Source organism: Mauremys mutica, chromosome 21 (assembly GCF_020497125.1).
Source record: "Mauremys mutica isolate MM-2020 ecotype Southern chromosome 21, ASM2049712v1, whole genome shotgun sequence".
NCBI classification, from domain to species: Eukaryota; Metazoa; Chordata; order Testudines; family Geoemydidae; genus Mauremys; species Mauremys mutica.
The window spans coordinates 12,469,067-12,483,896 of NC_059092.1; the positions used below are offsets into that span (position 1 = coordinate 12,469,067).

General features: G+C 36.5%; 1 protein-coding gene across 1 annotated transcript in view; it reads left to right on the forward strand.

Annotated features, from left to right (window-relative positions):
• The window catches only part of VPS13D (vacuolar protein sorting 13 homolog D), a 185,819-nt gene that overhangs the window by 50,271 nt on the left and 120,718 nt on the right, over positions 1–14,830 (forward strand). Inside the window, exons 33-40 of the mRNA XM_044995998.1 lie at positions 583–738; positions 1,469–1,697; positions 2,554–2,628; positions 3,503–3,709; positions 7,948–8,037; positions 9,102–9,242; positions 10,710–10,829; positions 12,832–12,906. Coding sequence (XP_044851933.1) covers positions 583–738; positions 1,469–1,697; positions 2,554–2,628; positions 3,503–3,709; positions 7,948–8,037; positions 9,102–9,242; positions 10,710–10,829; positions 12,832–12,906 — 1,093 coding nt within the window. The remainder of the gene's footprint in view (positions 1–582; positions 739–1,468; positions 1,698–2,553; positions 2,629–3,502; positions 3,710–7,947; positions 8,038–9,101; positions 9,243–10,709; positions 10,830–12,831; positions 12,907–14,830) is intronic.

Genomic DNA, 14,830 nt, shown 5'->3' on the forward strand with positions numbered 1-14,830 from the left:
GACTCCTTGTTGGTTAGTTATCTGATGGCTATTGGTGGCATACTTGAAATTTGTTTGGTTTCAGTCTACTTTGCAGTAGGTAAAAGTCCATGTGAAAAAAAATCACCCCTACAATTGACACTAATTGGCCACTTTGTTGATATTTTCAACAGAGACCAAGAATTGAATGGGCATGAAGACTGAGCCAGTTTCTTGCCTACCCCATACTTACCCAAAGTGGTTCCTATAGATCCGGCATTTTGGTGGGGTATTGGGGGAGACGCTTGCCTTGCCATTGTCTTTGTCATGTTTTGAGGGTGACATAGATTATTTCCATGTCTAGAGGACCTTAATTCAGCCCCCTTTCATAAGCCCTAAATTCAGACAAAAATCTTTAAAATAATAACCATCTTGAGCTCTTAGTTTACATAGTTTCTGTATGAAATGGTGTCAATGAATTTAAGAATTAAAGTAAAAGGGAAAGACTTCATTTAAAAATAGATTTGATAAAACCTATTTGCTCCCTCTCCACAGATACCATAACCCTTAAAAAGGGAAGTTGAGAGACCTTCATTTTGATTTGCACTCATTTCAATCATTTAGGTTTTTTCATGCCGACTGGGAAATGAGCAGGACACAGCACTGTCCATCATTGATCCTGTACATATTCAAATGGAACTTGTAGGGAATTCGTCCTACCCTAGTGGCTCAGGACTGTTGGATGCATTCAATAGTGAAGATTTCCCACCCATTCTAGAGGTAAGATCAAAGAAAGTGACTGAAACATTTTTATGTGCATTGTCATAACATAGAATACTTTTATACTGGTATGTCACATTTGGGAATTCAGAATAATGCTTTGTCATATACATAAGAAAAGAATAAGACAAAATCGTTTTTCAAAATAAAATGAGGAGGCAGACAACCCGGAAACATATTTTTAGTGGTAAGGATAGTGATTTCTGGTGGTATTTTTAGGGGTATTAGATACATTAATTTCAGAGATCAGTAGGGAAAAAATAACTTGTGACAAATAGCAAGAGATGTCCCAATGTAGCTCCTGGGTTTTGGCCATATGTTTAGTAAAAGAAGAACTTTATTTTTCTGTAGATGTTCTTTATTAACATTTGCTTGTAGGAAATACATTTAGAGTTCCCCTCACCCCCTTTAAATCCAAACAAAAATACCTCTCCTGATTTGGGGATTTTGATTAATCCCTTTCTAGACAGGAACATACTAATATCTAGGGTTCTTCAGCATGTTCAGGTGGTTTATCCTGTAGTTGGATATTTAAAATTACTTCATTATTGGTTAATGACAGAAACTTGGCATTTTTAGTATGAAGGCTTTGAAACCAGTATAAACATCTGATTTTGATATGGTTATTCTTACCTTCATCCTGGCAGTGTGTTGCTACAATATATAACATGCAAAGGGGAAATGTCAGTTTAAAAGGTTTAATCATATTGGATTTTTAAATTTCATTTAGATTCAGTTACAAGCACTGGACATCAGACTATCCTATAATGATGTTCAGCTGTTTTTGGCCATTGCAAAGTCCATCCCTGGGCAGACCAGTGCTGCTGTGCCTGAGTCCTGTGTCTTGGATACCGACACTGCTGCTGCTAATCTTTCCAATTCATCTTGGGAAAATGAGAGCTCATCATCAACATCTGAAAACAGAGACATATCTAAACATGTATTGGATCCTGTTCTTGGTATGCATTCAACTATTAGACTAAAGCCATTTTCCATGCCTTAAGGAGGCTTCTGCAGAGTAAAGCCAGATGTAATTTTTAACAAAACAGATGGTTGTAGCTTGATTATAGAAAATTTGATATGGTGATGGATGCCATCAAGTAGTGATGAAACTTTCTTTCTGCTTGTAATGTGAAAATAGAATAGTCAATGTTAGTCTTCAGTCAATTTTAATCAGTATTTGCCTTCCTACTTCAGCAGAATGCAATAATGCTTAGGTTGCAATCACTGCAGGGGAATACTCTCTTTTAAAATTGTTTGTATTGAGAATTAAAAATAATCATAACCAGCTTCTCCTTCCCCGCTAGCAACATTTCACTATTGTTAAGCTTTGTTAAAGTTTGTTTCTAAAATGTGAGTGTAGTTAGAAGTATAACTCAACACAAACAAGGAAATACACAAGAGTGAAATAAGCTCTGTCTTCTCTACTACAGTACTTAGGCATTATGGGGGAGATGTGGAAGTAGATGAGGAATGCCCCACAGCATAGAAGGATTAGATGTATGGACTAAAGAATCGTTAGTACAGCATAAAAATTAAGTGCATACGCTAAAATTATCCTACTGGAATTGAGATCTAGCTTGTGGTCTAACATACAAACATTAAACAAAATATGTTTGGCCTAAAAACATCCCTGAATTCTAATGCTTTGTTATTGTTTAAGTAGAAATTTTTGATATTTTCAGAATTGATCCACTGGTAGAGGGAAACTAATTTTTGAACAATAATGCATTTCATTTTAATAAAAAAAAAATAAGAAAAGCAACTAATTCATATTGGGGACAAATGTTTGGCTAGATGTTTCTTTAATTACAGAGGTACAGCTGGCTCGACTTCAGGAACTTGGATTTGGTATGGATGATTGTCGTAAAGCTCTTTTGATTTGCCAAGGTAATTCCAAATAATTTTTCTATTACTTGCAATTATAGTTTTGGTAAACTAGAGCCTGGTTCTTAATACATCAAAACAGACAAATTAGCAGTCACTTGATATATAGACAAAATAGAAAGTAGCTATCTTCCATCCTGCAGTCATCAAAAAATTAGTCTTCTTAACTAGATCCTTTAAATATTCTCATTCTCTTACTGCTAGTTCTTCCCTGTCTCCTAAATATTCTTCTCTTTTGAGTTTGTCTCTGAATGACATATGTTACTTTAAATATATTACCATAGTGTCTTTTATTCAAGTTACCACTTAGCATGATTGCAATTTCCCTGTAGCTGTTACATGAATCCAAGCATATTTTCTCCCACCACATCCTAAAATTCTTTTTTTAATCTAGAAATTCTCATCAGTTTCTACATTGCACGTTTTTCTCACTTGCACCTACTACTTCCCCGTTACACACACTGATCTTCATGCTCTTCATTTCTTCTTGTTAAATGGTTTGCTTTCTTTACTTATTTTTACACACAAAACCTGGAAAAGAAATTAAAGCTTAAGGCACAAAATTCTCTTTTGGTTTGTTTCTTCAAGATTGTCATTCTCCTTCTCATTTATAATCAGTCACATTTTGTTGCTTCTCAGTATGACACCTTAAAAGATCACTTTGTATTGATAAAAAAAGAATGCCATTATATTTCGTAACCTTAATCTCCCTTGTTTTCTTAAATGAAACAAACAATATATGACTTCTACATTTTCCTATAACTTTTTGGTTTTGTTGGGAATTCATTTGATTCCTTTTCAGGGTAATTTTGTATGAATGTTTTATTGAAATAGTGTGCGTAGCAAATGGCTTGATTGTTTGCTTATTTCTTTTAAGGCCAGTTGAAAAAAGCAGCAAGTTGGTTGTTTAAGAATGCCGAACCTTTGAAATCCCTTTCGCTAGCCTCTGGACGTCGAGATAGCCAGGGGTCTGTGCCGATTCAATTGATCTCTGGGGTGGAGATTAAAGCAGAAAGCATATGCATTTGTTTCATTGATGACTGCATGGACTGTGATGTTCCCCTAGCTGAGTTGACCTTTTCACGTGAGTATTTTTCTTAATTGTCCTCTAATCACTTCCCTAATTTGAAGAATTCCTCTGGCCTACCTACTATTTATGTCCATAGCTTGGGTTTCCCTTTGTTAGGGCCAGATAAGATTTTTGAAACTGTTTGTGTATATGATTTCCACAAAGCAATATGTGTGAGCAAATGTGTGTCAGTGCACCGCACAAAAATAAGGTGTTATTGATTAAATTATTTTAAAATTGCATAGCGGTGGTGGTGTTATTTATTTGTATTGTGGTAGTGCTTAAAAGCACTAATTTAGATCAGTGCTCTGCTTTAAGTACTGAACAAAATCATAGGAAGATGCTGCACCCATCCCCTTACTTGGAAGTAAGCAGAGAGCCTATAGGGAATGGAAAAAAGGGGTTGATCAGCAAAGAAAGCTACATCATAAAGGTGAGAAAATGTAGGAATAAAGAGACTTTTATAAAGTCAAGCTGAATTAGGTCTTGTCAAGGAAATTAAAATAAAATGAGGTTTTTTAGTTCTATAAATAAAAAGAGAATAAGGAAGGATGAGGTGGAGCCACTCTGCAGTGTGGATGGAAAAGAGATTAAAGATAATCTAGGTATGACCTCAAAACTAAATGAACACTTTGTTTCAGTTTTCAGTAGGCATGATAATATGGAACAGGTGCATGAAGGCAGGAGAGCTGATAGAAATGAGTGTCTAGAAATGGAAATTACCACATCTGAGGTGGAAGAAAAATTTAAAGAGCTTAGTGCACTCAGATCAGGTGGACCGGTTGATTTCCATCTAAGAATACTGAAAGAACTGGCTCATGAGATTGCTAGTCTGGTAGCAAGGTAGTATCATATGTTTGGAGAATAGTGAATGTTGTACCTATGTTTTAGAAAGGGGAAAAAGTGATCTTGGCAATTTCAAACTTGTCAGTCTGACCTCAGTAGTACACAAGGCTTTAGGACAAATTGTGAAGGAAAGGATAATTAAATGGTAAGGGGTATTTAATGCAAAATGGGTTTACCAAAGGTAGATTGTAATCTAACCTGATTTCCTTCTTTGAGAAAATAACTGATTTTATTTTAGATAAGGGAAGTTCAGTGATTTAATATATTTGGACTTGAGTAAAGAATTTGAAAAGGTACCACGTGGGAAATTATTAGTTCAATTACGTATCAGTACAAAAGCTGTAAGATGGATAAGGACTTGGCTAACAGGGAGAAGGCAGTGGTTTGTGCTGAAGGATAAACTATCAGACTGGAGGGTGGTTACTAGTAAGTTTCTCAAGGATCGGTCTTGAGATCATTCTTATTAAATATTTTTATTAATGACCTTGGCACAAAAAGTAGGCATGTTAATGAATTTTGCTTCTGATACAAAGTTTGGAGGCATCGTCAAAACAGAGGAGGATCAGAATATTATACGGGAAGATCTGGATGACTTTGAAGACCAAGTGACATAAATTGGATTAAATTCAATTGTACAGAGTGCAAGGTCATGCACTTAGAGTCTAATAATAAGAATTTCTGTTACAAGCTGTGGACTCATAATTTGGCAGCGAGAGAAGAGGAGAACTCGGTGTGTTGGTAATTGTCCTGTGATTGATGAGTTACCAATGTGATGTGGCTATGGAAAAAGCAAATGCAATCCTAGGATGTATGAGGCGAAGCATTTTCAGTTGCGATATAGACGTGTTAATGCCTTTGTACAAGGCACCAGTAGAACCTCGTTTGGAATACTGCATGCAGTTCTGATCGCTCATGTTCACGTAAGATGAACTTAAACTGGAACAGGTGCAGAGAAGAGCTACTAGGATGATCAGGGGAATGGAGGGCCTCTCTTATGAGAAGACACTGGAAGAGCTTGGCTCGTTTAGCCGAAAGAAGGCTGAGAGGGGATGTGATTGTTCTCTAGAAATACGTGGGGGTAATTAAATACCAGCAATGGTGAGGGGCTATTTAAGTTAAAGGACAATATTGGCAGAAGAACAAATGGGGATAAAGTGGCCATGAATAAATTAAGTCCAATAGGAGTTGTGTGGGGCTAATCAACTTAATTTGTTTTAAGAAAGAGATGGATAAATTTGAGTGGGATTGTATGACAGAGTTACTTGTGATGGATGGTAGTGGGCAGGGCCCTCAGCAGCCCTGGGGCTCACTTCCAGTTTATGTCACATGTTCTGAAAAGCTCATGCTTCAGGGTATCAGCTAGCCAGCTGCAGATCTCAGGACGGGATTCCCCTCCCCGCTATAGGTTCTGTAAATCTCTGTCCCTCTGTTGTTTTGTAAATCTCTGTCCCTCTGAAGCATCAGAGATGGCCATGTCTGGAGATGGGATAATGAATGGGGTGGGTCAGGGCTCTGAGATGGCACTGAGCGTTTTCTCTGACAGGTTCTTGGCTGGCTGGTTCTTGCTCACATTCTCAGGGTCTAACTGATTGCCGTATGTGGGGTTGGGAAAGAATTTCCCCCCAGGTCAGATTGGCGATGACCTTTGTTTTTTATTATATATATAATATATATAATCTGCCTGCCTGCCTTTGCAGCATAGGGGCGCTGATCACTTGCCAGGATTAACTGGATATATCTCACTTAATCATTTTCCTACTGCTGCTGTGGCCTCAGGCACTGGTGCCCATCAGTCTGTCCTATTCTTTGCCAGTGCTTTGGTCTAATTTCAGTGGTTGGGTTTAGTGTGTGGGTTCTTGGGGGTAGTGGTAGCGGCCTGTGATATAGAGAAGATCAGACTAGATGAACCAATGTAGCCTTCTGGCTTTAGTCTCTGACTTCTGATTTCAAAATGCCTTCTTTGTGATGGAATAGATTCTTTTTTCACTAAAGAGAGCCTACTTTTCTTTTATCAAAAGTAATCAGAATGGCTTAAGTATGGAGTTTTCTCTTGCATCCTTGCTATTTTTCATTTTATTTTACTGTGTACCCTTGGCTGTAAAATCTGACTGAAGGTTGTGGGAGACTGTGTTCCATTAAGAAGTAGATAATTAAGCCTTTTATTAAGGAAGGAAGCTAAATAACTGTCTGTCTTGACCTCTGGCAAAAGTGACTCAAAGTGTTTTTTGCATAGATATATCACACAGGAAAAGAAAGGAACATTTCCTCTATTAAAGTAACCTATAATTATGTCTTTTGGCAGATTACCTTGCAGGGCTCATAACATTTACTTTTTTTTTTTTTGGATCGCTGGTCCAGGACAAAGCTTGGGAAGTTTATTGGTCCTGGTGGTATTTGTACTAGTCTCTTGGAGTGTTTCTGTCTAGCTCTTGGACCTCAAAATTCTATCATGCTGACTAAATTTTGCTGTTTCCCCCACCTCAGTTGCAACAGGATTCCAGCACCAACTATCTCACAGGTTGCCAAAGATAGAGATGAATGGTTTACGCTACTTTAAATCTTGTATTCCTAGATACTTGCAGATAGTATTTAGTAATGGTGTTTAGTTTTAATAACTATCAAGATACCAGCTGCTAACTTCATGTTAACTGAAATGTGAAGCAAAAAGATGGTAATCAGATGTACACTATTTTTTTAAAAACTAGGATTGGTTTTTTTGGGCAATTTGTGAATGCTACCAATCGGTGCACTTTCACAGTTTACCAGTTGTATGCGGCATTTATTTCTTGTCTTGTTAGTTCTCAAGATACTAAACTTTAGGACCATCCGTTAAGCCCTCAGAGTTAGCTGTGCTGTTTGGCATTGATTCGGAACCTGTGTTACAATACTGTAGTGGGTTTTGTTTTGGTGCCTTCTGCCATATTATATTTGGAGAAGTGACCATTGTACTTTTTGTTTAATCTGACCAAAAAAAAAAATTGCCAATCTGTGAAAATTTGAGGAGTCTCTTAATAATATTCAGCGGAGCAGCCTGCTGTGTTAGAGTAGATTAAATATATCTGAGAAACTATGACAATCATGAGGATTTCATTTTGGTACTGAGATGGAAGGCGGTGGTGTTAGAGGCAGATTACAAGCTGTAGGGCTGGGACTGTGTCCACCTCAGTTTGTACAGCACCTAGCACAATAGGGCCCCTGTCCTGATGTGGGTCCTTAGGTGCGGTAACACTATAATCCTTAATGATCTGTACATCACATTGTTTGATTTAAAGAAAATTGTCAAGTGTGTTGCTTTATTTGTACTGTTTAGTATTTTTTATAAAATTCTTCATTGCTTAAGGCAACTTTAAATTAAGGACTTAGTCATATTTTTTCTTGTATTAGTACAATGTTTACTTTTGTTACAGGTTTGAATTTTCTCCAACATGTGAGAGCCAGCCCTGAAGGCTATGCTCATTTTACACTCTCTGGAGATTACTATAACCGTGAGCTTTCGGGTAAATATAAAATGCATACATTGTTGTAGGAGTTGGAAAGCAATCTTGCATGCTTTAGCAGTCTGGAGTTCACTCAACATAAATTTTACGGAAGGGGTGGGGTGGGCTGCTGTGTCAGCAAGTTGTCTGCAAATGGAACAAAGGGGTTTCCTTAAATACACCATGATGAAAAATAAATTTATAGACACACTGTCAACATTAAAATCTAATATATTTTTAAAATCCTTACTTGTATTATTAATCACATTTCTTGTTATTTTATACTCACTTTCCTTTTTGGTATTTCATTCTCTTGTTCCAGCCTACTTAACCTTTCTTATAATACAAGAACTGTAAAAACATCCAATTAAATTTTAAATCGAACATATTTAGAGCTGATAAAAGGCAAATAGGATTAGACATTTATATGGACAATGAGAACATCACAATTCCTTTAGATATGATTTTTGAAAAAGTGTACAACTCTCATAGCTCAGGGTCTAAATCAAACACTAAGCGAGGGAGGAACAACTACATTTTATGCTAGTTCACAATGTTTCTACAATTTTTATATAAAAAACTCCAGGATTATTAAGTGTTGACAATGAAGACATCTTCAGGAATAATCTGTCAATGATGAAGTAATTAGCTACACTAGCTAGACAGAATGAGTAATTTCTTTCCTGGTTTTGGGATGTGTTTCATGATATCATGTAGTAGACATCAGTTCACAGCCAAATTCTCTGCAATTGTGTGAAATTCTGCTTATTTATACAAGGAGAGAATTTGGTACTCAGTCATACCACTAATTAGTATTCATTTGAGGCTGTAGTTTCTTCTAAAACCTGCCATAACTAGATAAGAATATCAGGGTATATTTGGCATGGTTCCTATTTGAACAACTTCATACGATCTGGTAATTTGCTTGACCGTTGAATATAAAAGTTAATCTTGAACAGTGTTTGAAAGTAGGAGGCCTTTTCACCATGGTTTGTCTTTACTGAACACTTACGTATGTAAACAGCTTTCCAACATGAACTTAAGATGTTTGTCTAATGGAGGTAATATTTCCTGTGTTCTCTCAGGCTGGGAGCCATTTATTGAGCCGTGGCCATGCTCGGTATCCTGGCAACAACAGGCAGCCAGCCGCCTCCATCCTTCCCGTCTGAAGCTGGAAGCAAAGGCTAAACATCGTCTGGATATCAATATTACCTCTGTGTTAACTGGTGTGTATGAGAACACTCGTAGAATATTATCCAGTATAGCACAGGATACTGACATTAGACATTAACTGAGTCCCATCAGTGTCCCCTGACATAAGCCTTGGTATAAGTTTCTTTAGATTCTTCAGGCGGTTGTTGTAGGCAAGTGCTGGTTCAGACATTCCATATTTTATCAGAGTTGGTAAAAGTGTGAAGAATTTAACTACATCTTTTACAGCATAGTAGGCATTCTTATTTTGGTCATCTGAATTATCTCAATTCAGATGCTAGCAGTAATTTATCTTTAATGAAAAGCAGGCTTTCATTAAAAACTTCCCACATTTCAAGAATTTAAAAATATTTTAGTACGCTTATCAATTTTCAGCAAGCTGATATATAATGACTACTCATTTAGTACAGTAATGATATGTATCAATATTGTTATGGGAAGACTGAGTCACGAAGATCTCACTTTTGATTCCACTTTAAAATCTCACAGTGACTCTTGGCTTATGTAATAAAAAGTGTCCCGTTTCACCATCGCCTGACACTTGAGATATGGGTTCTCCTAGCCAAACAGAATGTTTGTCTTAGTCTTTTTCTGCATCGATAGTGGAGAGGTGGCTATTATACACATTTCCTGTTCTGATCGAAGTTCCAGGTATCCATGGTACAGCCGTACAAGAGTAAACTACAAAGAACAAAACCTCAACAGTTTGCATTTAGCTGTCCTTATTCATGAGTTTATTGAGCCAGCTAAGGATCTTTGGTTTACTCTACGCTTGATTGCAATGAAGAAGAAGGCTTATTGTCTCCTTCAAATGTCACCTCAGGGATTCAAGTATTTCTTAAATTGTCCTGCTCCAAGTGGTGCTGGCAGAGCAGAGGGAGCCAACGTGGGAGCTGGGGTGGAGGAGTGGAATCATCTTAGTCCACACTTTCTTTTTTTTCTGGGCACTCTATTAAAACTTGTGAGTGCCAGCAAACTGATTAATGTTACTTTGATTATTCTTCCCTGGGCATGTTTATATAATATGAAAGAGTGGCATAATCTTGTGTAGTACTTTCAAAACCATTACAAACTGTGTCTGAAGCTGATGTAGTAAATAAGATGAATTTCCCCTTTAAATTGTGAGATTACCCCCCAAGAACATTTAAAGAAAATAAATGGTAGGAATGTTATCAAAGTATCACAACAACAATTATAGGAAGATAATATAAATAAGCTCAGTACATGAGTGTAGCTGAGGGTGGTTGTTTTGAGCAAACTGCTGTGACTTGAAATTAACCTATAAAAGTGGCCTAGTGCAACTAGCAGCTAAAATAACTTTGAGATAAATTATGAGTCACTTAAATATGGAAGAGTAATTTTAGTCCTATGACTTTAACATCCATTTCATGTAGTTAGCTGGTACTTTATTCAACTGTCATCTCAACTGACATTTAGCATTTGTCCTTATTCTTACGAGCTTTTTGTTTATATCCCTCTAGAACAGTACACGAGTACCAAGCAGTCATGGATGGCAGATTACTGTAAACAGGAAAAAGTGGAGACAGTCAAATCAGAGGATTGGATGGGATCTTCTGTGGACCCACCATCCTTCGGACAGAGTATGACTTTCGTTAATCATGTATTTCTTTATCTGGAAGTCCTGACATATGCAACCGTTTCACTCATAACATTGCAAGTTGAAAGTTTGGTATTTATCAGCACACAGTGCATTTTAAGGAATTCAGGGCAAGAAGAAGTTAGTTTCTGTTGTACTGCAATAATCCCTCTAAGAGCATTTTCTGTTTTAGGATGCTTGGCTTTGAATTAAGACTATACACTGCTAATTTTACATCCTTATATCTGTCAGATGCTCTCAGTGAATGGCAAACTATCTTATATCAGAGGGGTAGACGTGTTAGTCTGGTTCTGTAGAAGCAGCAAAGAATCCTGAGGCACCTTATAGACTAACAGACGTTTTGCAGCATGAGCTTTCGTGGGTGAATACCCACTTCTTCTTCTTCAAGACTTGCATCCGAAGAAGTGGGTATTCACCCACGAAAGCTCATGATGCAAAACGTCTGTTAGTCTATAAGGTGCCACAGGATTCTTTGCTAAACTATCTTATAACACTATCATATAAAAGAACAAATAAGCTGAGTATAATGGTGGTAGTACATTCAACCCTGGAGAGGTTTTGTGCCTCATGTTGCTCAGTGCTCTTTTGCTTGCTATGGGGTAGTGTTAATGATCTCCAAAATAAGATCTCTTCAGTCTTCTTTGTAGCAAGGCTTATTTCTCTGAGGCCATTGAGAACTGGAGAACTCTTTGCTGGACAGCTGACTTGCTTCAAGTTGTCACATGACTTAATGTGATTTTTCTGAAGTTCTAGGAGTCTTAGCAGTTTTTCTAGTTTCTTTGGAGAATTCAGGTGTTGTCTTGAGCTTCAGAAATGTCTCCTCCATTCAGTAAACATTTCACTGCCAAATAAAAGCTCTTTACACCTAAAATTTCTCTCCTCCTAGTGCACAAAGTTACTCTGTTCATTTGGCATTTACAGCTAAAAAAGAGAATAGGGAAATAAGAAGAAACAACAAAAAGCATCTATTTTGTATTTTTTTTGGCTCCTCTTCCATAGCATTATGAGATTATTTTAGGAGTCAGTTTTAAAAAGAAAAACGCTGGTCTGTCCCACTCTCACTGGGCTGCACTAATTCACCTATGAGGTATCTTTTGCCCAATAATACAGAAGATAAGTTCCCCTCCTCAGTGAACAGACCATAAAGTTTCTGAAAGTTCTGAAATCCTTGGATGATGTCAGTTCTGAGTTGCAGTCCTGCAAGGCAAATGGTTAGTTTGGCAATCCAAATGCCACTTAATTGCTATACAGTCAGCTCCTGCAGAAACATGACTTTTCAAAACAATACTTCTCCTGGTATAATAAAGGAAATACAGGCCTCTCTTGTTTTATTGACATTTTTCTTGGTATGGTAGCAAATTTAATCCTGGGACTTTTTCTGTATCAGTGTCAGCTTTCACAGTGAAACTGTAATAGCAATGGTCTTCCCAGCATGACGAGCCAATGAATTTAATATCCCAGCAGGGTTTGCAGTATTGTACACTAACTGTAATTTGGCCTGACTGTATTAGTTTTACTTAATAGTACGCATTGAACATGAATAATAAAATATCCCCATCAAAGAGAAAATGTGATCCTCATGATCTGTTTTTTGTTTTTTTTTAAATCAGTTGAGAAATAAACATTGAAGCTTTCCCTGATTTAATTCCATGTCTCTCAGATCAGCCAGGAGATATTAAGGTTAACCAGTTTGACAACTGAATTTGAATGAAACTATATTAAATCTGGCTAAACATTTTGCTTGGAATACTCACCTTAATTCTAAGAGAGCATTGCATGTGGATGTTCTTGACTTGCTCTTCTCCCCCATGTGGCAGTTGGAACTTTTTTCCAGAAGGAATAGAAATAGATAGTGCCCATTTACTGATTGCATGATGCCAACAGTCTGTGTGACTCTCCTTATACTTGTATGCATAATAGAGAAGCATCTGCTTGTATATCCGCATTTTTCCTTACCTGCTAACGTTGTCTTTCCTGTCTGCCAGGCCTTCCCCTTGTCTACCTTAGAACTAGGAGTACAGCCAGTCTGACTAACCTAGAACATCAGATCTATACTAGAGGTACCGTACTTCAGAGAGAGAGCGAATGCTTTGTTTTTTCTAAGAAATGTCTTGTTCAACAAATACTGCACTGTATAAGTGACTTGCCTATAAATCAAGCCTCTAATTCCTATATATAAAAGGTAACAAGTACCATATATATGAGTTGTTCATCCCTGTTGTACACCCTGTCTATCTCTCCGTGTATTTTCTGGGTCTGTCGGCAGGGAGGAAAGTTGAGCAGCTATCTCCTTGAGGGAATGAAAGCGGAATCATATCCTGCTCTGAGTCCATTTCCTAGGCAATAGGGTAGAAGTTTGGTAGAAATTCCTCAGTATATAGACAAGTGCTGTAAATACTTACTTAAATGCCAAGCTCTGATAATCTGTTGAATACCCCTGCTGTATTCAGTGTATTAAAAATTAGGATTATTTGAAAAACACATTTATCTGTTTTCAATGAGCATCAGAAAGTAAAACATTTTAAATAAATGAAATGTTAATTTATGTGCTGTATGTTTAACTTCTACTGTCTTTTTAACAAAGTTTTCCTATTTAAAATAACAGGTTATTTTCAATTTGAGTCATTATGGGAAAGTAAATAACAAGTTTGACACAAGTCATTTCCCATGTAAAAAGGTTAACAAATGGTTGGGGGGAAAGCCTGAAGTAAACTACAGTTGAAGTCTTTTTATATCACTCTTCATAAATGTTTTACTCTTGGTGCACAGATAATTCATATATTTTAAACTTGGTTTTGATTCTAAGAGCTATATGCTCTTAGATTTAATTTTTTGAGGAGTAATGTATTTTGCTTACACCCCTTAATGAGTTTTTGTACTAAAATAATACAAACAGAGATACATTCAGAATATTGTGTGTAAAAAGTAAAAACCTTGCCTAAGTAAGAAGTCCTGTGTTCATCCAAAATTTGATTACTGGAAGGCTAAATTACAGTATTTTACACTTTTACAATTGACTTTAATGAGAGTTGAAACAAAAGAAAATAACTTGTACAAAAAAATCCTTCTTAGTTCTTATTTCTTATATTTTTGAATCAGCAGTTTGAGAAGCTGCAATCTGTACAGCATGTTTTATTTCGAAAATCATCATACCATAAAATTATTGACACAATCCAAAAAATTCTTTTATAATTGCTCTTGAAAATATAAATCAACAATTGATTAAGAGCCAGATTAAAAGTGGGTTTTTTTTCTGCTCTGTAATCCTATATAACTGGAGGCAGCTATATGTTACTTAATCTAGCCCATTGTCAGAAAGATGATTGTGAATCTGTTAGTGGCAGAAGACAAAATTTTGATCTGGAAGAACTTGATCTTCCTGTTTTTTGAAATTACTAGAAATTTTGCCATCAATTTCAGTGGAATCACTATTAAGTCGTAACTAATCTTGTTTATAGACATCCTTTTTCATTCACTGTTGAATCTCTGATGTTCAGTAACATATTAAAGAATGGACTTTTTTGGCAACTTGTCGGTATGTGTATGAAGAAAGACATATTAAGGTGTCGTATTATGTTTTGTAGACCTAGACTGCTGTACAGTTTTTACTGTTAATAGGCACTCCTGACCACTTTGTTCAGAAGCTTCATAATTATTCCTTAACTTTGCACTTTTTAAGTGCTTTTACTGCTAATTCTACGTACTTTCAAAATTTATATTGCCATAAGAACCATATAAAAGTGTCAAAATAAATAAGATAATGAACATGTATTTTATTTGTGTGAGTAAGCAGTTGAACAAACTATGCAAGACTAAACCCTCGGCAGCGATTGTATATATGTGTTATCCACTAATAAATTCCTGTATTTCGTGGGACAGATTCTCAGTAGCTATAAATTGTCATAGCTTCATTAAAGTCATAGGAGCTATGACAACTTACACCTGCTGAGTCTGCCCCAGTAGATATAGAAAACTAGAGACCTG